Source organism: Gasterosteus aculeatus, chromosome 15, assembly GCF_964276395.1.
Source record: "Gasterosteus aculeatus chromosome 15, fGasAcu3.hap1.1, whole genome shotgun sequence".
In the NCBI taxonomy this organism is placed as follows: Eukaryota; Metazoa; Chordata; class Actinopteri; order Perciformes; family Gasterosteidae; genus Gasterosteus; species Gasterosteus aculeatus.
The window spans coordinates 3,969,946-3,988,186 of record NC_135703.1 but is presented as its reverse complement, the minus strand read 5'-3'; the positions used below and the strand labels follow the sequence as shown (position 1 = coordinate 3,988,186).

Here is an 18,241-nt window from a genome sequence, read left to right as displayed (position 1 = left end):
TTTATGTGGCTCCAGACCCATGCAAGTGCAACAAAATAAATCGATACAAATATATTTCAAAATATTTATTTGTACTGTGCATTGTAAAAACCAGATTTACACTGGAGAGGATCTGCTTTCTCAAATGATCCTTCGCAGAGGCACTGTGGTACCAAGCCGAGGTTAAAAACAATTGTGTGCAGTCTTATTTAGGCAATCAAAATGAAAACAAGATATTCCAGACAGCCCTCGAACTTTATATTAAAGAAATCGGAAGCTTTATGAATTAAGTTTTGCAATTTGGACAAACTTGTGCACTCACTGAAAAAGATTTTTTTTCATGACATCCCTCCTTTAAACAACATACTTTCATCTTCATTCATTTGAATCTTTCCTACAATTCAAACGTCTTAGAAAAAAAATCAAGTTAACCCGACGTGGACGTCTGTTGTTTCCAGCCAGTCTAGAGATAGCACCAGTTTAATTAAAGGAATAATGAGTGTAATCCATCCAACAGCCACGATGTTTGAATTACAGTCAGAATCTCTTGTGTGTCGGCTCACTGCGTGATGTGCATTTCTCGCCGGCCGCTCATTTAGTACAGAACTATTATAGCCCATTACATTCTTGGATTCCAAGTATGCTCCCCAAAAAAATCTGTTTTGTGCAGTAAGCCCTCTGCAAGCATTCAGGCAAAGTGGAGCATTCGTCACTCGCAGCAGATGACAAAAATGAATACGCGATATGTAGAGCAACATGGAGATGCAATCGATGGGGGGGGGTCACGACAACACGTTGGTAGGAAGGAAGGGTGGATGAGCGAATGGCTCCGCTGAGGGGACGAGTTTCACTTGTCGGAGGCGCGGATGTAGACCAGCGAGGACAGCAGCAGGAGCTCCGGCGGCTTGTGCAACAGAATCAGGTTGTCGCTCCTCAGGCCGTCGTAGTGCATCCAGCAGCCGTCTATCTGGAAGGCCGCCGAGTAGTGGTGCTCCTCCTTGTTGAAGAGTGTGGCGCCCTCTAGTAAGTACCTGTGCAGCAAAAAAGAAAAAGAAAAGAGCTGTTAATAATCTCCAAAATAAGGGCATTGATGATTGCTCAAACAGCTTTTCATCTTTCTTCCGAGAGTGAGGAGAGTTGTAGAACAAGTATCATTTTTTCCCTGCATTCATCATCTCGCAGGTACAAAATCTGTCGCAAGTATTTTGGCACTTTGAGCTTTTGATTGGCTCATTTTATAGCGTAATCAAAGAAATTAGCTCTCCTTTTGTTTGCCAATGTGGGTAAAATCGGGCCGGTTGTGTCTTTTATTTATTTATATTGTAAACAGCGTTCCAGAAGCACGGCACAACTTTAAATGCACACCAAGTCGATAGAGACGCACTGTGGGAACCTCCACACCTGTGCTGGCAGAGAGCCAGATGGTAGGGGACATAGGACAGCTCCTCTGACTTCCACTGCTGCATGTTGAGGATGACAAAGGGCGGGGGTCCGTGGCAGAAAGCCCTCTGAGAGATCTCCCTGAGACCATCACACCTGAAAGAAAACAAAAGAAGATGAGCCGTTCAGTAAAAGTGAACAAAGACCGAACGGGGGAACAGAGGGAGGCGGAACTCCCTGCATGTGTCTCACCCCAGCTCTGAGCAGAGGAGGAGTTTGGGGCAGGAGAACTCGTCCGCGGCCGACTGGACGGGGTCTCTGAGAGGCAGCTCGTGAGGCGGGCTGGAGGGAATAAGTGCACACACCGTAAACGAGCACCGGCCTGAGAGGAAAACACCGCTCACAGCGACAACTTTGATTCAATGCACACAAATGGCACGTCAAGTGGGCCGCGTAAAAAACCCATTCAGGGATGGAGCTCTACTATCGCTAGATGAAGACAGAAGCCGGTATCTAAAGTCCTGGCGCTTTGGAGCCTCTGCGTATAGTTGCATCAGGTTCCCATGGTAACACCAGGATGCGTAACGCCACCCTGCGGTTACCTGATGTCGATGGTGGTGCTGATGAACTCCCGGAAGCGGGCCGGGCAGCTGCAGCTGGTGCACAGGCTCTCCTGCATGGTGGACATGAGGTTCTCCAGGTTCTCCGTGAAATTATCGTGCTCGTTGCCGAACAGGTCGATCTCCAGCGCCGCCTTGCGTATCTCGGAGCGGTACTGTCTCCTGGACATCCGGTCCCAGATCCACAGCATCTTCACGGTGGTGTAGTCGCAGGAGTCCATCAGGCGGAGGAAGTACTCCACGAAGTGCTTCCCCAGGAAGACGGCCAGCTCCCCGGGGAAGCCCCGGTTGTCCCGCAGGATCACGTACAGGATCACCAGGAAGCCGTCGATGGTGCACGTGTTTTTTAGGTTGATCTTGACGTACAGCGGGGTGCACGAGACGGCCTTCCGTCCCGCCCTGATGGTGAACACGCCCCCCCAAGGCAGCACGGGCCTCCAGAAGGAGCGGTCCTCTTCCTCGTTGTTGTTGATGGAGGCACGGATCTCTTCGAACAGCGTCTTTGACCTAGAGACACACGCGTTGGGAGTTAGCGGAGTGGGGGGAGTGGTGGTGATGGGGGCGGGGCAAACAGACGTGACGTGCGCTGGCAATAACAACTCAAGTCACGCAAAGACAAGCAACGTCCCGTTGTCCTCCGGGGAATAGACGTAGCCCCCCAGAAGCCCGCTAGCTTAACACGTTAGCAGCTCCTGTTGATTTACCTTTCGAAGTGGAGATTGTTCTCGGTGTGTGAAATTAGCGCGCGGAAGTCTTCGGTGTCCCTCAAAACACAGAATCTGCTCTCCATCGCTCCCTGTATTTCTTCATGACTTACGTCGGACTCAAAGCCGGGGGATCAGATTTCTAACGTTAGTCAAGTGTAGTATTGTCTAGAACATTATGGTGATTGTCCGACCGGTGACGCCCCGGAGAAGGATCAAAACAAACTGGGTCAAACATCGAGTTGGGCCAACATAAACACTGCCGTCTTTTTCTTCTCTTATTCTTGATGGATGATTTAAGTGGTGTGCAACTGTGGTGCTGCCCACTGCTGGTCGCCAGCGTAACGTCACCCTTTGAAGTCCCGCCCACTGCCCGGGATGACGCGGCCTAGCTGGGAATGTTACTGGTCAGGTGGTCCTAGTACTGTGTTACAATAGCTTTGCGATTGGTCGTCAAAGTTGACAGTTTGTTAGTAGCCGCGCCGATGCAAGCCACACCCCCACCCCCCCCAGAACCAATTCCTGAAAGATGAACAGAGCAAGACCCACATCACCGGGGGAAGACCAGGTATGCTACATTATGCTAAAAAATTTTGGAAAAGTAGCTCAATTGAAGCTGCTGGGACTTTATAACAGAGTATGGGAGGAAAGGAAGTCACCGAGCACATGAAAACCCAGCAGCGCTAACATCCAACATCTGTAAAGTAATGGAACAACGGCAAGTGGTCTGAGAGTGGATTTAGGAAGGAACACCATGGACTCAGTAATACTGCTAGAGAATGCAATTCGAAGGGCTCAGGCAGTCAGTCATGGCAGTGTTTTTTGACATTCATGCTTTCTAATTGAGGTGCATAAACTGGGAATTGGTGGAAAGAATGTACTGGATAGAATATTTGAGGGTCAAAGTCACAAGGGTAGAAACAGGAGAGAAGAGACAAATATGACAATAAGGTTAAAAACACCAGACGGGGTTGTGTGAAGGATTTGGAGAGGAGGAGTCTGCACATCGTTTTGGGATGCAAAGAGGAGGAATCAGCTGAGGGAATCAGAAAGCACACGACAGACTGACTGTGGGTGAGAGAGCACAGGGTGGAATACTGTTAGCCTTCCTAAAGAGCACAGGGGTATGATCGGATATGATGGAAATGCGGGATGTGGTACAAAGGTGATTTATTAATTTAATTGAGATATATATGTTTTTAATTATTATTTTATTGATTTTACTTTTTGGGGAGGAAGGGGTATTTTGGGAGAAAGACTCTTGTCTGATCCACACTCCGGTACAGAAGGTGGCGGTAATGCACCAATAAGATAGGTGCCGACTGCCGTTAAAGCAAAAAAAAAGAAGAATTCTAAAAGTCAACAGGCTGATTTTCCGCGGCAGCGTTGCGTTTGAGAACGGAGCCCATAGATATATATATAAAGACTAGATGTCTCGTCCGCGTTGCCGGACTCCAGCCCCCATGCAACCCTGTGTGCAGGATAAGCGGTTTGCAGATGGATGGATGGATAAATCACATAACTACCTTGTGCATGTGTGTATTCATTGCACCTATCTGTTCGGTTTAATGTTATTTTCAAATGGAAACCTATGGTTATAATTATTCATAAATATGCAGTGTCATAAATACATATATGTATATTTGTAAAGGGAAATCTCGTACCTATTTCAGAACATTGTTCTATTTTTTAGAACATAACATAAATATGCATAAGTATGATAAACACATCCCTGACGTTTATGACAAACCAAACAGTTTAAAAATCGGTTTAAAATTGAGCAAGTTATGGTTATTTAAAAAGTGCATGTACCACTACCAACACAATGTTATGGGTGAGCAAGCTGCCTGTAGCAAGATGGCCGCCACGTGCAACCGTTCTAGAATCCGCCGTGTGACATCTAGCTTTTATATATATCTATGGCGTGCGTCACCACCTTTTGTACAAACTTGAGTTGTTCGCGACCCTCCGCGCGCTATTCCTGTCTTGTCTTGGTCAACGTGTGCAGGAGACACCAGAACCTTTGAGCACGGACTACAAAGCCCTAAATATGTCTGCGCAAATCATATCCGGGAAGGAAGTTTCAGCGTAAGTGTCATATTTTCTTATCCATATTTTTTATGAATGTACAGTCGAATAACGTGCGGTGTAAATCCGCTCGGAGGGAGCGTGCTCTGGCTAACGAGTCAGCTAAGCAGCCCTCCGAGTTAACGGTTACTTGATAACTAAAGCCACATTTATCGTTGACAACGTACGTCACGTTACGTGATAGTTCACGCAACGTCATACTCCGCCAAACGTATTTCTTAACTTGGCCGTTTATTTAAATTCTATGAATGCGTTGCCCATCATGCGCTCCACGTGAAGGACGTGTGGTGTTGCCGGCACTTATTTGTATTACATCATAGTTACGCGACGATAAGTCGCAGTGGACTCTCCTTCTCTCTCACGTTGCATGGAGCGTTTTCTGACAATTGTGTACATTTATATTTAACGTGTTGTCACAAGATGCACCGACTTGTGCCACATTCTGATCCGGGATAATCCGCAATGGCTGCAAATGCCCGCAGCATTATGTAAGCGGATGATTATGATCTTTGCCCCATTGGTCCATGTGAACCAAAACACCGAGGCTGCAAATCGGTTTGTGATGTTAGTGCGACGTTTGGACGACTCGAAATCAATGAGCCCAAGACCTCTAATTTAGATGCATGTGCTTGTCACAAGACATGCTGCAAGACTCGCTGCATGCTGCCTCCTGTTAACTGCCCTTCACACAACTCATTCTAGATTAGTTTATTTGCAGATCTGCTCAGAGGTTTTGTGTCGACAGTTCTGTCTGTGAATGATGATTTTACTGATAGTCTTCAGTTTATCTGCCCTCCTTTTTGTGAGTAGATAATAAGCCGCATTGTGACGGTTGTTTAGTAAAATATTCAACCCAAAACACCAAGTAGATCTATTTTTTTTTTACATTATTTGCATCATGATCATTGAAATATGTATTTTGTCATTCCCTTCCTTCTCGAGATGTTGTTGTCATTGAAATGGCTCCTCCTTTAAACAACGGTAATTCAGGGATTTGGGTTAATAAGCCTATAAGAGCATGATGGATATTTGGACAAAACTTCTGGATCAATCTTCTGGAATTTAAAACACTCATTTTGTAGGTTCACTGGGGCGAAAACACACAAGTTATTTCAAAAGGTAGTTAAACAAGCTGTCACTCTATTGTGTAATGCATCCACAATCAATAGTAGTCACATGGTCTGTTCATGTCTCAATCCAGGTCTGAGATATTTAAATATAATTGTAGAGCTTTTTAAGTAAAACTGTACAAGATCAATGAAGCTGAATTGGTTGTTTGATTTATTGCAGCCAGGGTCGATCTCTGTAGACAGACAACTTGATCTTAAAATAGATTTTGTTTGCTGCGAGCAAAAGTCCTTTGTGTCCCCCCCCTGTCCTGTCTTTGTTTAGCGGAGTTGACTAACCTACAATAGTACGATTTAAGGGGACAGATAAAACTTCAAATCATTAATCGAAAGATAAGATTATGATTTCACCTAAGCTGACTCTGTGATCCTGAGCGTTGACTGTGGAGCTTAACAGTTTAGGGAAATTCTTTCCATATCCCCCCCGATGAGAATGCCGGATGTGATGTGATGTACCCGTCCCTTTCCCTTTCACCTCTCGCTGCAAAGAGCTTTTAAAAACCCGGTTGTGTTTTATCCTGTGGTCTCGTGTTCTCAGGCAGGTGAGGGAGCGTCTCAAGACGGACGTGGAGCAGATGAAGCTTCAGGACCCAAACTTCACACCCGGTCTCGTGGTTTTACAGGTGAGGGCGGGACTGGAAGAAGCTGGAGGAGCACGTTGTGGGCCACGTGCTTCCTCGTGACCTTCCCCTGGAGGAGGTCACGCACCGTCTCACGTGTGTCATCGCGTGTCCCTGCCGTGGAGCGTAAACTCTACGTGTCCTTTGCAGGTTGGAGACCGGGATGATTCGAATCTGTACATCAGCATGAAGTTGAAGGCAGCAGCAGAGGTGAAGAAAGATATTTACCTGCAGTTGGTTCACCTCAGTGCCGCTGTGTTACGACTGGGATCCTCACCGGCTCGATGCGTTTTTTCTTTCTGTACAGATTGGAATAAATGCCACACATGTAAGACTTCCCGAGACCGCGACGGAGGAGGAGGTGAGAATGGACACAAAGTGTTTGTGTAGCTTTCCGTTACGCACACACGCAGCGTTGATGTTCTTAAACCAGCACAGTCAGATCGGGGTAAAGTTTGTGGTTCGAAACGGGGATTCTGAGGTAAAACCTGGCAAATGTCACACTGAAAGTAGCTAAAAGTCTAAAGGCTTTGTGTCTGTCTGTCTGTCCACAGGTTCTTCACAGCATCACAGAGGTGAATGAGAACTCGTCCGTCCACGGCCTCATCGTGCAGCTGCCCTTGGACTCAATCCATAAGATCGACACGGAGAAGGTCACCAACGCCGTGGCGCCGGAGAAGGATGTGGACGGGTGGGTGCAGACGGAAATCAAAAGATCAGGGGGCTCCTTTTTTTTTTTTTTTACGCTCTGCTTTATTTGTGTTTGTTTGCTGCCCTTTTTGATTCTGGTTCAAAACAAATCTCTTGAATCATTTTAGTGTTTGAGGAGCTTCAATTTGCGATGTTCTGGGTGTCGTGACCGTTTTCTAGGCTGACCAGCGTCAATGCAGGGAAGCTGTCTCGCGGGGACCTGGGCGACTGCTTCATCCCCTGCACACCAAACGGCTGCATGGAGTTGATCAGACAGACCGGTAAGTCTTCCCCCCCCCCCCCCCCACACACACACACACACCTTTCCCATCTAAAGCAAAATAATTAGATGAGGCCATAATTAACCAACGGACGGATCACTTCTCTGCAGGTGTGTCTGTGGCGGGGAAGAAAGCCGTGGTGATCGGCCGTAGTAAGATCGTGGGCGCGCCGATGCACGACCTGCTGCTGTGGAACAACGCCACCGTCACCACCTGCCACTCCAAGACCGTGGATCTCCCCGGAGAGGTAGCAACGCGCCCCCCCCCACCCCCCCCTCTCCCTAACCGCCTCGTGGTGATGACACGCAGCGAGTCGCAGATCTCTGCTGCAATCGTGTGGTAGAACACCGTAACGTCATGTCTTAGGAAATGTCCATGAGCTCTCCCGCTATTCTTTCATTCGTGACCAGGTGAGCAAAGCGGACATACTGGTTGTCGGCATCGGGAAAGCGGAGATGGTGAAAGGAGAGTGGATCAAGAAGGGGGCCGTTGTCATCGACTGTGGCATCAACCACATCCCAGGTGGCCTTTTCATTCCGCACTAGTCGGGGCACTGCGGTGGTAACTCGCCAATTGGTGCAAGTCTGAGTTTTTTTTTTTTGTCCCTTTCGGTTTTCCAGATGAGACTAAAGCGAATGGTAAGCGGGTGGTGGGCGACGTCGACTACGCCTCAGCCAAGGACCAGGCTGGCTTCATCACCCCTGTGCCCGGCGGGGTGGGACCCATGACTGTGGCCATGCTGATGTCGGTAAGGTGCCTCTGCAGATTGAATCCTCAACCAAACTCTCACGTTTCGGTAGACTAGAAGTTGATAGAACGACTGTGTGTGTGTGTGTGTGTGTGTGTGTGTGTGTGTGTGTGTGTGTGTGTGTAGAACACGGTGCTGAGTGCAAAACGTTTCCTGGAGAGCCACCAACCAGGGAAGTGGAACATTTCTTACACCAAACTCAACCTCCAGAAGCCCGTCCCAAGGTTTGTCCCCTCATCTCCCGTCGTTCCGTTCACGAATCCACCCGCGAGCAGGGTTTGTTTAACTCGCGCCGTCTTTCCCGCTCCGAACAGCGACATTGTGATTTCTCGCTCCTGCGTGCCGAAGCCCATCGACTGTCTAGCCAGAGAGGTGGGCCTTCTGTCTGACGAGGTGGAGCTCTACGGCAAAACAAAGGCCAAGGTCCAGCTGAGCATCATCAAACGGCTGCAGGCCCAACCAGACGGCAAATATGTGGTGGTCACTGGGTATTCAGCTCTTCATCTTCCTCCACGTCACTGTACTGCTGTGCAGCAGCAGCCTTTGCAATGATCATCTGCTAATTTGCTGACGGGTATGTTCCATGCCGTGTTTTTTTTTGTTTTGTTTTTTTGTCTGCAGTATTACACCCACCCCCCTGGGTGAAGGAAAAAGCACCACCACAATCGGCCTGGTCCAGGCCCTCGGAGCCCAAATGAAGCTCAATGTGTTTGCTTGTGTCCGACAGCCTTCTCAGGGTCCCACCTTCGGCATTAAAGGTGATTTTTTTTTTTTTTCTTCTTCTTTTTGGTGGCACATGCTGTCTTGAGTCCTACTCAGTGTGTGTGTGTGTGTGTGTTCATGTATTTGGTATCGTGGTTTCTGCCTACAGGCGGCGCTGCAGGAGGCGGATATTCTCAAGTCATTCCCATGGAAGAGGTACAACCGTGACACGTTAGAAAAGCAGGCTGCTAAAATTGCACTGTGAAGAAGCCGCTTTTAATCCACCCGTCCGTTCACTTTAGTTCAACCTCCATCTCACCGGGGACATTCACGCCATCACGGCCGCCAACAACTTGGTGGCCGCTGCCGTCGACGCTCGCATGTTCCACGAGTCGACCCAATCCGACAAAGTGGGTGCTACGAATTAGTCGGTGCTGTTGAAAAAAAAATTGAAAGAAAATGGCACGATGGATTTTGACCCTCATCCTGTGTCGTCAGGCTCTGTATAACCGCTTGGTGCCGCTCATTGGAGGAGAGAGGAAGTTCTCCCCCGTCCAGACCAACAGACTGAAAGTCAGTGACCGCAGCGCAGACTTGCAGTCTCTACTCTTGCGCTGCAAATTGAATTACATTCCAGTTTCTTTTGTTTAGAAACTGGGCATAGAGAAGACTGACCCCTCCACACTGACGGAGGAAGAGATCACCCGCTTCGCCCGCCTGGACATGGATCCGAGCTCCGTCACCTGGCAGAGAGGTGTGAACACCCACGACGTCCTTTAAACCCAGACGACTGCTGCGCTTTTCTGCCTCTTTTTAAATCTTCGGTTTGTCAGCGAGTGCATTGATCTCTGACCATCATTGACCTCCTAGTGTTGGATACCAACGATCGATTCCTGAGGAAGATCACGATCGGCCAGTCGCCCACTGAAAAGGGCCACACGAGAGAGGTAAAGGGAGAATGATCGCGTGCAAGTTTGTTACTATAATGAGAAAACAACGGCTGTGTATAATACATATGTAACCATGAGGTGATGTGTATTTCATACTAATATGATGTGTTACCCTCACCGAGCCCAGTTTGCTGCATTGCTTTTGGTAATCGGGGGACTCTGTCTTCCAGGCCCAGTTTGACATCACGGTGGCCAGTGAGATCATGGCGGTGCTCGCCCTCACCAGCAGCCTGGAGGACATGCGCCAGCGTCTGGCCAGGATGGTGGTGGCCACCAGCCGCGGCGGAGTGCCCATCACCACCGAGGACCTGGTCAGTGGTCTGGAGCCGCCGTCGCCACGGCGACTCGGGTTCCTATGACTTACCGCCCTTTCTTCTCTGTAGGGCGTGAGCGGTGCTCTAGCTGTGCTGATGAGAGATGCCATCAAGCCAAACCTGATGCAGACCTTGGAGGTGGGTTTAGAAATAACACGCTAACCTGAATCCGTTCCAACGAGAAGCTCTCCGTCAGCCAGGAAATGTTGTGTTGACCTTCGCTTGTGGGTCTTGTGTCCACAGGGAACGCCTGTGTTTGTCCACGCCGGCCCGTTCGCCAACATCGCCCACGGCAACTCCTCCATCCTGGCGGATAAAATCGCTTTGAAGCTGGTTGGACCCGAGGGCTTTGTGGGTAGGTGGAGCTGAGGAGTTGGTTCGCACAAGTGACTTGAGTGACAAATGTCGTATGACTTGACCACACGGCAGCTGTGAGTCGGTTACCGTTCTGTCTCGCAACCCTTTCTCACTTCTCCGTGACAGTGACGGAGGCCGGCTTTGGTGCCGACATCGGCATGGAGAAGTTCTTCAACATCAAGTGCCGGTACTCAGGCCTCAGGCCCCACGTGGTGGTGCTGGTGGCCACGGTTCGAGCGCTGAAGATGCACGGAGGAGGACAAACGGTGAGTTTGCTTGAGTTCCCCTCCGTAATCCTAATGACTTGGTCAGCATTGTGTTTTTCAATGGAAAAAAACTGAATATAGGTCATTTCAAATGTGGATAACTATATATTTATATAGCATTTTCTCTGATTCAATAAACAAATCACAAATGTGTGAATACAATTGATGAACTGAACTTGATTTTTTCCCCCAGCGCCTTTTGTATGAAATTGTTGAATTATTCGAATTAATTAAATGTTTGACTCGTCTCTTGTTCAGGTCACAGCTGGGATGCCGCTGCCGAAAGAATACATCGAGGAGGTAATCAATAAGTGGTCCTGATTGTGTGTTGTTATTACTTACTCTGTCAATAGAGGGCAGACCAGCATGTCAAGTCAAGTCATTTTATTTTGTATAGCCCAGAATCGCAAATTACAAATTTGCCTCAGAGGGCTTTACAGTCTGTACACATACAACATCCTCTGCCCCGAAACCCACCATCGGCACAGGAAAAACTCCCCAAAAAATGAAAAAACCCTTACAAGAGGGAAAAAAGGGAAGAAACCTTAGCGAGAACGTCAGAGGAGGGATCCCACTCCCGGGATGGACAGACTACAATGGATGCCATGTGTACAGAATGAACAATGTATAATACATGCACTTCCTATGACAGAAATGATTCAAGTAATTGTGAGTAGTAAGCCAGGCGCACAGCAGGACCACTGCAGGGGCAACCACCATCAGATAGAACCACCATCCACAGACTCCTGTGGGGAGGGAGAGCACAGAGATTTTAGGAGAGGGTAATGTCGGTTTATGAGTAAAGTAATATGATTAATATCTAAAAAAATGATGATGATGATGATGGCAGCAGCAGGCGTCAGCATGGCCACGGTAGGTGTCAGGACCAGGGTCCCGAAGGAACCACAATCTACGGAGACCTGATAGGGGCGAAAGCACAAAAAAAAAAAAAAAAATGTTGTACATGTTGGAGTACAAAGTAAACACAATATGAGCATCTACATTAAAACAGTACTGCCGCTCTTTACTTTCTTCTCTTAAGCAAATTGTTCTCGCTCCGCACGTAGAACCTTGAGCTGCTGGAGAAGGGCTGCAGCAACATGAGGAAGCAGATAGAGAACGCGCAGCACTTCGGCGTGCCGGTGGTCGTGGCTGTTAACGCTTTCAAGTAAGTGAGGGGAGACGACGGCGACGCGGCGGCGGGCCAAAATGATCCAAATTGGGACGCGCCGTGTCACAGATATCGAGTGTGTCTCTGAATGTCGCCCGGACCCGTCCCCGCAGGACGGACACCGAGGCGGAGCTCGACCTGGTCTGCCGCGTGGCCAAAGCCGCCGGGGCCTTCGACGCCGTGCACTGCTCCCACTGGGCCGAAGGCGGAGCCGGGGCCGTGGCCCTGGGCCAGGCCGTGCAGAGGGCCTCTGAGGCCCCCAGCCAGTTCAAGTTCCTCTACGACCTGGAGGTGCGGCTTATCTCGTTTCCTGTTTTTTCACCAGGAGCTTTAGGAATTTGCCAGAAAACGTGACTGTTATTATATTTAAGTTGACTGTTAAGAGGGTTGAAAACGTTGTTCTTGGAGAAATGTTTTTATTCACTGAGAGATTTTTGTACATGCATGCAAAAATGTACGGAATGCTACTTTTCTCTGGTTTGCCTTATTGGGCCGACATACCCATTTTATTATTATTTCTAATTCCTATCTAGCTCCCTATCGCTGATAAGATTCGAATAATCGCCCAGAAGATTTACGGGGCGGATGACATTGAGCTTCTCCCCGAGGCTCAACACAAGGTGGAGCTCTACACCAAACAGGTCAGAATCCATTTATTTATTTATTTTTTGGGGCAGATGCTTCCGGTGGAAATCTTCACAACTGATTAAAGAATGATTCCTTAGTAAACCATCTAATACATTTCCTGTCTGCCACCTTCTCCCTTGCCACCCCCCCTCCCTCCTCCCCAGGGGTTCAGCAAGCTGCCGATCTGCATGGCAAAGACTCACCTGTCGCTCTCCCATGAGGCCGACAAGAAGGGTGTGCCCACGGGGTTCGTCCTGCCCATCAGAGACATCCGTGCCAGTGTGGGCTCCGGGTTTTTGTTCCCACTGGTCGGCACGGTAAGCTTTCAAACGTGCAGCGGGTTCACGCCTGGGAGGGGCTCCCAACTGCTCTAGGACAGTGTAACTGGATGTTCTGCATTCAGCAGTCTGTCTTAGAAAGCATAATTGTACGTTAGGGTGAATTCAAAGTGCGGCTTAAGCACTGAAATAACGAATGCATGACGTCACCCGTCGTCTGCCTCACAGGCTGCTGTGATCGGTTTGTGCAAAGCGGCATTCAGACATTATTCTCCCACTGAAAGCAAATGGCTGAATTCATTCTTTATAACATGGCTGCACGGGAACGTCCCCTTTTCTTAAATTGAAGCCTAAGCTTCAAACCTGCATGTTGAGGCCCATCGTTGAGCAACTCCCCTGTTTACTTGAAGAAGGCAGTTTGGGTGTTCACTTGCACCATTTTTTTAAAAATGGTAAAAAAAACAACAACCTGTTTTTCTCTTGCTGTTCCTGCTAGATGCCCACGATCCCCGGTCTGCCCACCAGGCCGTGTTTCTACGACATCGACCTGGACCCGGAGACTGAGCAGGTCAACGGTCTCTTCTGAAGCCGTTATAGACGTACAAACCCGAGTGGCCCGTTAATGGCTGATTTGTGTGAATGTCTATTCCTTTGTTGACCCCTCCCTCCCCCAACACACACACACACACACACGCAGGCATGCTGTATTGACCCAACGCCCCGCCCCCTCCCACCACTGAGCCTTTATGAAATGTGGTGCACTATTAACCGGGAACACCATGACCTTGATTTGTTCAATGCTTTTCACTCTGACATCTGGAAGTTGGTTTGTTTTCCCCATGTGATTGTAAAAATCAAGAAACTTGATTAATTTAATGTTTTTACTAACAGACTTGGACATGAAAGAAGGCAGTATGCTGTTGACCGTTCTCTCCGTTACATTGTTCACTGTACCTCAATTACAATAATAAGCCACTGAAGAACCCTAAAAAGATTCTAATATGGCAGATCTGAGTTTTTGTGTTAACTTGTGTATGTTTTTTTTGTGCACTGCATCACTGTCTTTCTTATACAATCTGAGTTTTTTTTGAGATGTCCTGTTGCAACTGTCATGTGTTCTAATATTTCTAACATTGTTGGATAAACCATGAACTTGTAAGTTTGGAGATCAGAAAAGATCAAATAAAAGGCCTTAATGGAAAGATTGCATACTAAACACTTTGTTGTTGTTGTTTTTACGGTAACTAGTTGTGGCTCATTACTCCCTCACTTTCATGCCTTTCATTAATATTAGTTTCATTATTCCCTCAGACCAGCAGGATGATGAACTCGATCCAGAGCGGCTCTCTGATGGTGTTTGCAGGCAGAAAATACAATAGAAAAAGTACAAACTATTGACTTGAGTGCACCACAAGGTTTAATACTTTGTATTCTTTCGTCTGGTTAAAACTAGGAGTATATAAATATACAATCCGCATTATTAAATACATATTAATGAAAAATATATTAATCACATTGAACACAAATATAAAGTATGTCACTAATTCATAGTAAAGCTCGTGGTGTGGGTATCAGTAGTAGTACCTTTAGTAGTAACTGCACATCTGCGATGACCGCAGTTAAAAGAAATAAGTTGTTGGTCAATCATTGCATCACCATGGAAACCCAGGAATAGAAAGGAAGCAGACTTGAGACCCAAGGCTCACATCACATGTGCATCAATTCAATAAGAAGGAAGGCAAAAAGCAGCCCAACGGGAAACCAAACAACAGCCTGCATTGTTCAAACTAGTTTTTGATGCAGGGGCCGTCTCAGAAAAGGTACGAAAATTTAGCAGAAATCCAAAAAGAGGGTCAACAAATGTGCTGTGTAAAAATCCTGAGTGTTTCCCAATCTGATGTGCAGCTGTCTGCTGAGCCCACTCACTCCCCTTATTATGAACTTTATTCTTTTTGGCCACATGCCATGCATGTGATAATGCTGTTTGATATTATATTCCGAAGGCTGATTGATTTGTATCGTCTCTCATCCTCATCCTGACTTTCATTGTATTTTACAAGTCTGTTCAGCTGCTCTGCACATATTTATTCGACACATGTTCGCACATGTTTTTCATGACTGTCGTGCACATGACAAACCTACATAGTCATCTCCCTCTGTGAGACGCCGGCCTGCATATTTACCTTCCTCAGATTACAGAGATAAATTCATTTGCATTTTTTTGCATTAGTGTATTATATCATGTGAATAAACATCAGACCAGTCTTTCTTTCCTATAGATTCGTTTATTGAAGATGCATTTCAGTCTTTACTACAGAACGGCGTTTGAAATATTCCTTCATCATTCGTGACCACCGCGACCTCCTCGACCTCCACGACCACCGCGATCGCCGCGATCATGACCATGACCATGACCGCCTCCTTGGCCACCTCCATGTTCACCACCACGACCACCTTTTCCATGTTTCCCCTGTAGATAATCAAAACGATTGAGATTTATGCGCCGTCCTAAAAAGCTGCAGAGATGAATGGCTGTTTAGTCTGTAACACTCGTACCTTTCCTTGTCCTTCTTCCTGCTGTCGGAGACAATGTGGAATTTAATATCACCGTTACTGATTCAACCAGCGTGGAGCACGAGTACGGAAGATGCAAGATGTCTTACCTTCCCATCCGGGGTTGGTTTGTCCTCTGGCTTCGTTACGTCGCTTGCCTGCAGGGGAGGAAAACCACTTGATGAGCAAACCTGTTGTGCTGCCGCTCGTCACGGGACTAAAGCACCTCGAGGAAAGACGACTCACCTGGGTGTCTGTGGCGAAAAGACAAAGCAAAGAGAAACAGGGCGTTAATTAAAATAGAGAAGACTGTTCCAAAGCAGTGTGACAGAGATGTAAGAGTGAGAGAGACTTACCAGACATGTTGTGTTGATGATGACCGCTGCAGTAGATGAAGTATTTTCCTTCGGAGGGAGAGAAAATGAACGCAAGGAGAATCGTTAAGTTTCAGAAACAGTCAAATTCAGTCATTTTAAATGAGCAACAATGCTGCTACTCCTCCACGTACCTGGTGCAGAAATCCAAAGGGCTTGTGTCTACGGTGTGTTTTCAGTCTGCATTTATAGGGAATCTCATGAGATGACGAACGTGGGTGTGAGTTTATGCAAGAAGTCACATGTTTATGACTGTTGTAGGACCGGTTAGATTTGGGCTCGATCGGGGAACTGAGGGTGTTTTTGTCCTTAAGAGCCTCCAGCAGGTTCATCGCCAAACATTGAAAGAAGGGGTGTAACCACGGGGATAAAACTGGTTTCCCTGAAAATACATGCTTTTGTTCTCTTCAGAATCATTAAACTTTTCTCCATAATTTAAACTATACTGTTTTCTAAATAGTATATAAAACATGACCTGCTGCCTTTTACATTAAATATCCAATTATTAGATTGAACGTAGCAATTATTCATTGTGAAAAAGCAAAAAAAAAAGAGCCATCAATGCAGACTGGCTTGAAGGGTGCAACAGTCTTGTCTTACAGAATCTCTGCCAAATCCTGCAAACCATAGAATCCATGAAAAACATTCTGTATCTATAAATCTATAAAAACATGAAATGTATTAAAAAAATTCAAGTAAAAATAATGTGCAGTTAAATATGCAACAGTACCACCGGTGAGGTCACCTGGATATTGCTGATTTGTTTGTAAACACCAGTAATTCCAAGACCATTGTCTGTCTGGGTCCTTCCAAGAATCATGCAGATCAAACCCGGCTTACAGCTTCGCCCTCTACAGGCACGTCCTCACTGGGTCAGACAAACGGGTGATGTGCACGTGAGTTTAGCAAGAGACGACTAAAGCATGATCCAACCTGCCTTTTGTTCTCTGAACATGAGATCAAATCTTTGTGATCTCATGTTTTGATCTGTGTCACATGTCAATGCACAGTTGACTCTTTGGAGAGAAAACCATTTATAAAACAAATCACCGTAAAAGCATATTAGTTTGATTGACGTCTTGGTTGTTGAAATGTATTTGAAGAAAGTGAAGAAGACTGCAAAGAAATGTTTGATTATAGAAAACAGTTCTAATGTAAATGCTGTTAAATGGTAAATCCCTCTTTTTTTTGGATATCATTAAGTAAATTTCTTATACATCAGAAAAATGTATGCCATGTTGAGTGGTGCATACACGGCATTAAACAAAAAACAATAATTTAAAATTAAGTTAACAATAGAATATAAAATAAAATACAGATAATAAAATAAAGTGCACAGGCACAAGATAACCATACTGAGTTTACCGACCATACCGACTAATTTCGACAATGTAGGTTTTGATTGAATTATTAAACATGCTTTATGTATCATACGACAAGATGAAATGTATTTTTAGGGCATCAGTTGCAATGAATCTTATAATAACTTCTCTCCCTCGTGTGTTTCAGGCTCGGGTTGAAGGCTGATCTGGCGCCACCTCGCGGGCACCGCGTGCGAGACAACTTCTGCTTGATGACGTCACTGCAGAGCCCCGCTAACGTGGAGGTCAGTACGGCTTTATTACTTTAATATCGCGCTTATCTAGCCTTATCTATCCGTCTAAAAGTCTTTCAATTATTAGTTTGCGTTACTGTGAGACGAATGGGATTTCAAATATTTTAATTACATTTGCTGGGCTGCAGTGTTACGTCACGGCTGCAAAACTTTAAATGCAATTAACGTTAGCATCAATACTGTGCTATTCCCAAAATAAACAAGATGTTTATAGTACACGAAAATGGAGTTATTGAATCTGGTATTATGTAAAAGGTAAGTCAACTAATTCTACACAACTGTGATTAACCCGGCAATGAAAGTTATAAGACATACTTTGTGTGAATTTGTGTGAAGGATAAAACTAGCTTACATGCTAGTTGCAAGTTGGTCAGTTTGGTCCCCAACTTTGGTCCAGACTGAAATAACGCTTTCTAAATATTAAACATACATTTTCCCTTTATTTTTTTCCCCAAATACCAAAAATAATGACCTGCTGTAGCTGTAATAATACCAATATTCAACTTCTGCTTTATCTTTTCATTCTACACTCAAAAGTGTGTCACACTATTAGTCGACCTTAGTTGCAATTCATGAACGTTGCTGTAACTCAAGTTTTGCCATCAATTCCAGGTATTAACACTGTATTAGCAGACTCATTTCTTACATAAATTCTAAAATAGCTCAAATATTTGCAATAATATTTTCTCATTAGCAGCACCGATCCATGCAGAATGTAAACCACGTGGAGTGAGATGAAGCTCAGACGTTTCCATGGTGCTCGGACTGCTGCTTCTAACCTCCACCCGCCTTTGGCA

The 18,241-nt window shown here is 46.2% G+C and overlaps 2 protein-coding genes and 2 long non-coding RNA genes across 7 annotated transcripts; 1 reads left to right on the top strand and 3 right to left on the bottom strand.

Moving 5' to 3' along the window:
- Nucleotides 1-50: 50 nt before the first annotated feature.
- Nucleotides 51-3,058, bottom strand: dorip1 (dopamine receptor interacting protein 1). Of its 3 annotated transcripts, none has more exons than XM_040198961.2 (5): nt 2,684-3,058; nt 1,962-2,486; nt 1,612-1,701; nt 1,364-1,515; nt 51-1,010 (listed from the first exon to the last, which is right to left on the bottom strand). In XM_040198961.2, the coding sequence occupies exons 1-5, from the start codon at nt 2,767-2,769 to the stop codon at nt 1,000-1,002; spliced, it is 864 nt and encodes a 287-aa protein (XP_040054895.1). In that variant the 5' UTR covers nt 2,770-3,058; the 3' UTR covers nt 51-999. The 3 variants fall into 3 exon arrangements, with proteins under 3 accessions (XP_040054895.1, XP_040054893.1, XP_077945582.1); XM_040198959.2 differs by having other exon boundaries at nt 1,381-1,515; XM_078089456.1 differs by lacking the exon at nt 1,612-1,701 and having other exon boundaries at nt 1,381-1,515; nt 2,684-3,037.
- A 147-nt stretch (nt 3,059-3,205) lies between these two features.
- LOC120832525 (C-1-tetrahydrofolate synthase, cytoplasmic) lies at nt 3,206-14,118 on the top strand. Of its 2 annotated transcripts, none has more exons than XM_040198872.2 (27): nt 3,206-3,251; nt 6,437-6,521; nt 6,669-6,728; nt 6,826-6,879; nt 7,073-7,209; nt 7,389-7,489; nt 7,600-7,736; nt 7,900-8,011; nt 8,110-8,237; nt 8,364-8,461; nt 8,552-8,725; nt 8,859-8,995; nt 9,109-9,155; nt 9,242-9,349; nt 9,438-9,512; nt 9,591-9,693; nt 9,810-9,886; nt 10,060-10,200; nt 10,273-10,341; nt 10,447-10,558; nt 10,687-10,826; nt 11,085-11,126; nt 11,894-11,994; nt 12,111-12,288; nt 12,531-12,638; nt 12,789-12,941; nt 13,399-14,118. In XM_040198872.2, the coding sequence occupies exons 2-27, from the start codon at nt 6,474-6,476 to the stop codon at nt 13,486-13,488; spliced, it is 2,730 nt and encodes a 909-aa protein (XP_040054806.2). In that variant the 5' UTR covers nt 3,206-3,251; nt 6,437-6,473; the 3' UTR covers nt 13,489-14,118. The 2 variants fall into 2 exon arrangements, with proteins under 2 accessions (XP_040054806.2, XP_040054805.2); XM_040198871.2 differs by lacking the exon at nt 3,206-3,251 and adding an exon at nt 4,594-4,771.
- LOC144388397 (uncharacterized) lies at nt 11,196-13,220 on the bottom strand. The gene is made up of 3 exons (XR_013452766.1): nt 13,113-13,220; nt 12,828-13,031; nt 11,196-11,746 (listed from the first exon to the last, which is right to left on the bottom strand). It is a non-coding gene; the product is annotated as an uncharacterized LOC144388397 (long non-coding RNA).
- Nucleotides 14,119-15,167: 1,049 nt separating the features above from the next.
- LOC120832613 (uncharacterized) lies at nt 15,168-15,705 on the bottom strand. The gene is made up of 3 exons (XR_013452765.1): nt 15,566-15,705; nt 15,459-15,479; nt 15,168-15,372 (listed from the first exon to the last, which is right to left on the bottom strand). It is a non-coding gene; the product is annotated as an uncharacterized LOC120832613 (long non-coding RNA).
- Between the last annotated feature and the right edge of the window lie 2,536 nt (nt 15,706-18,241).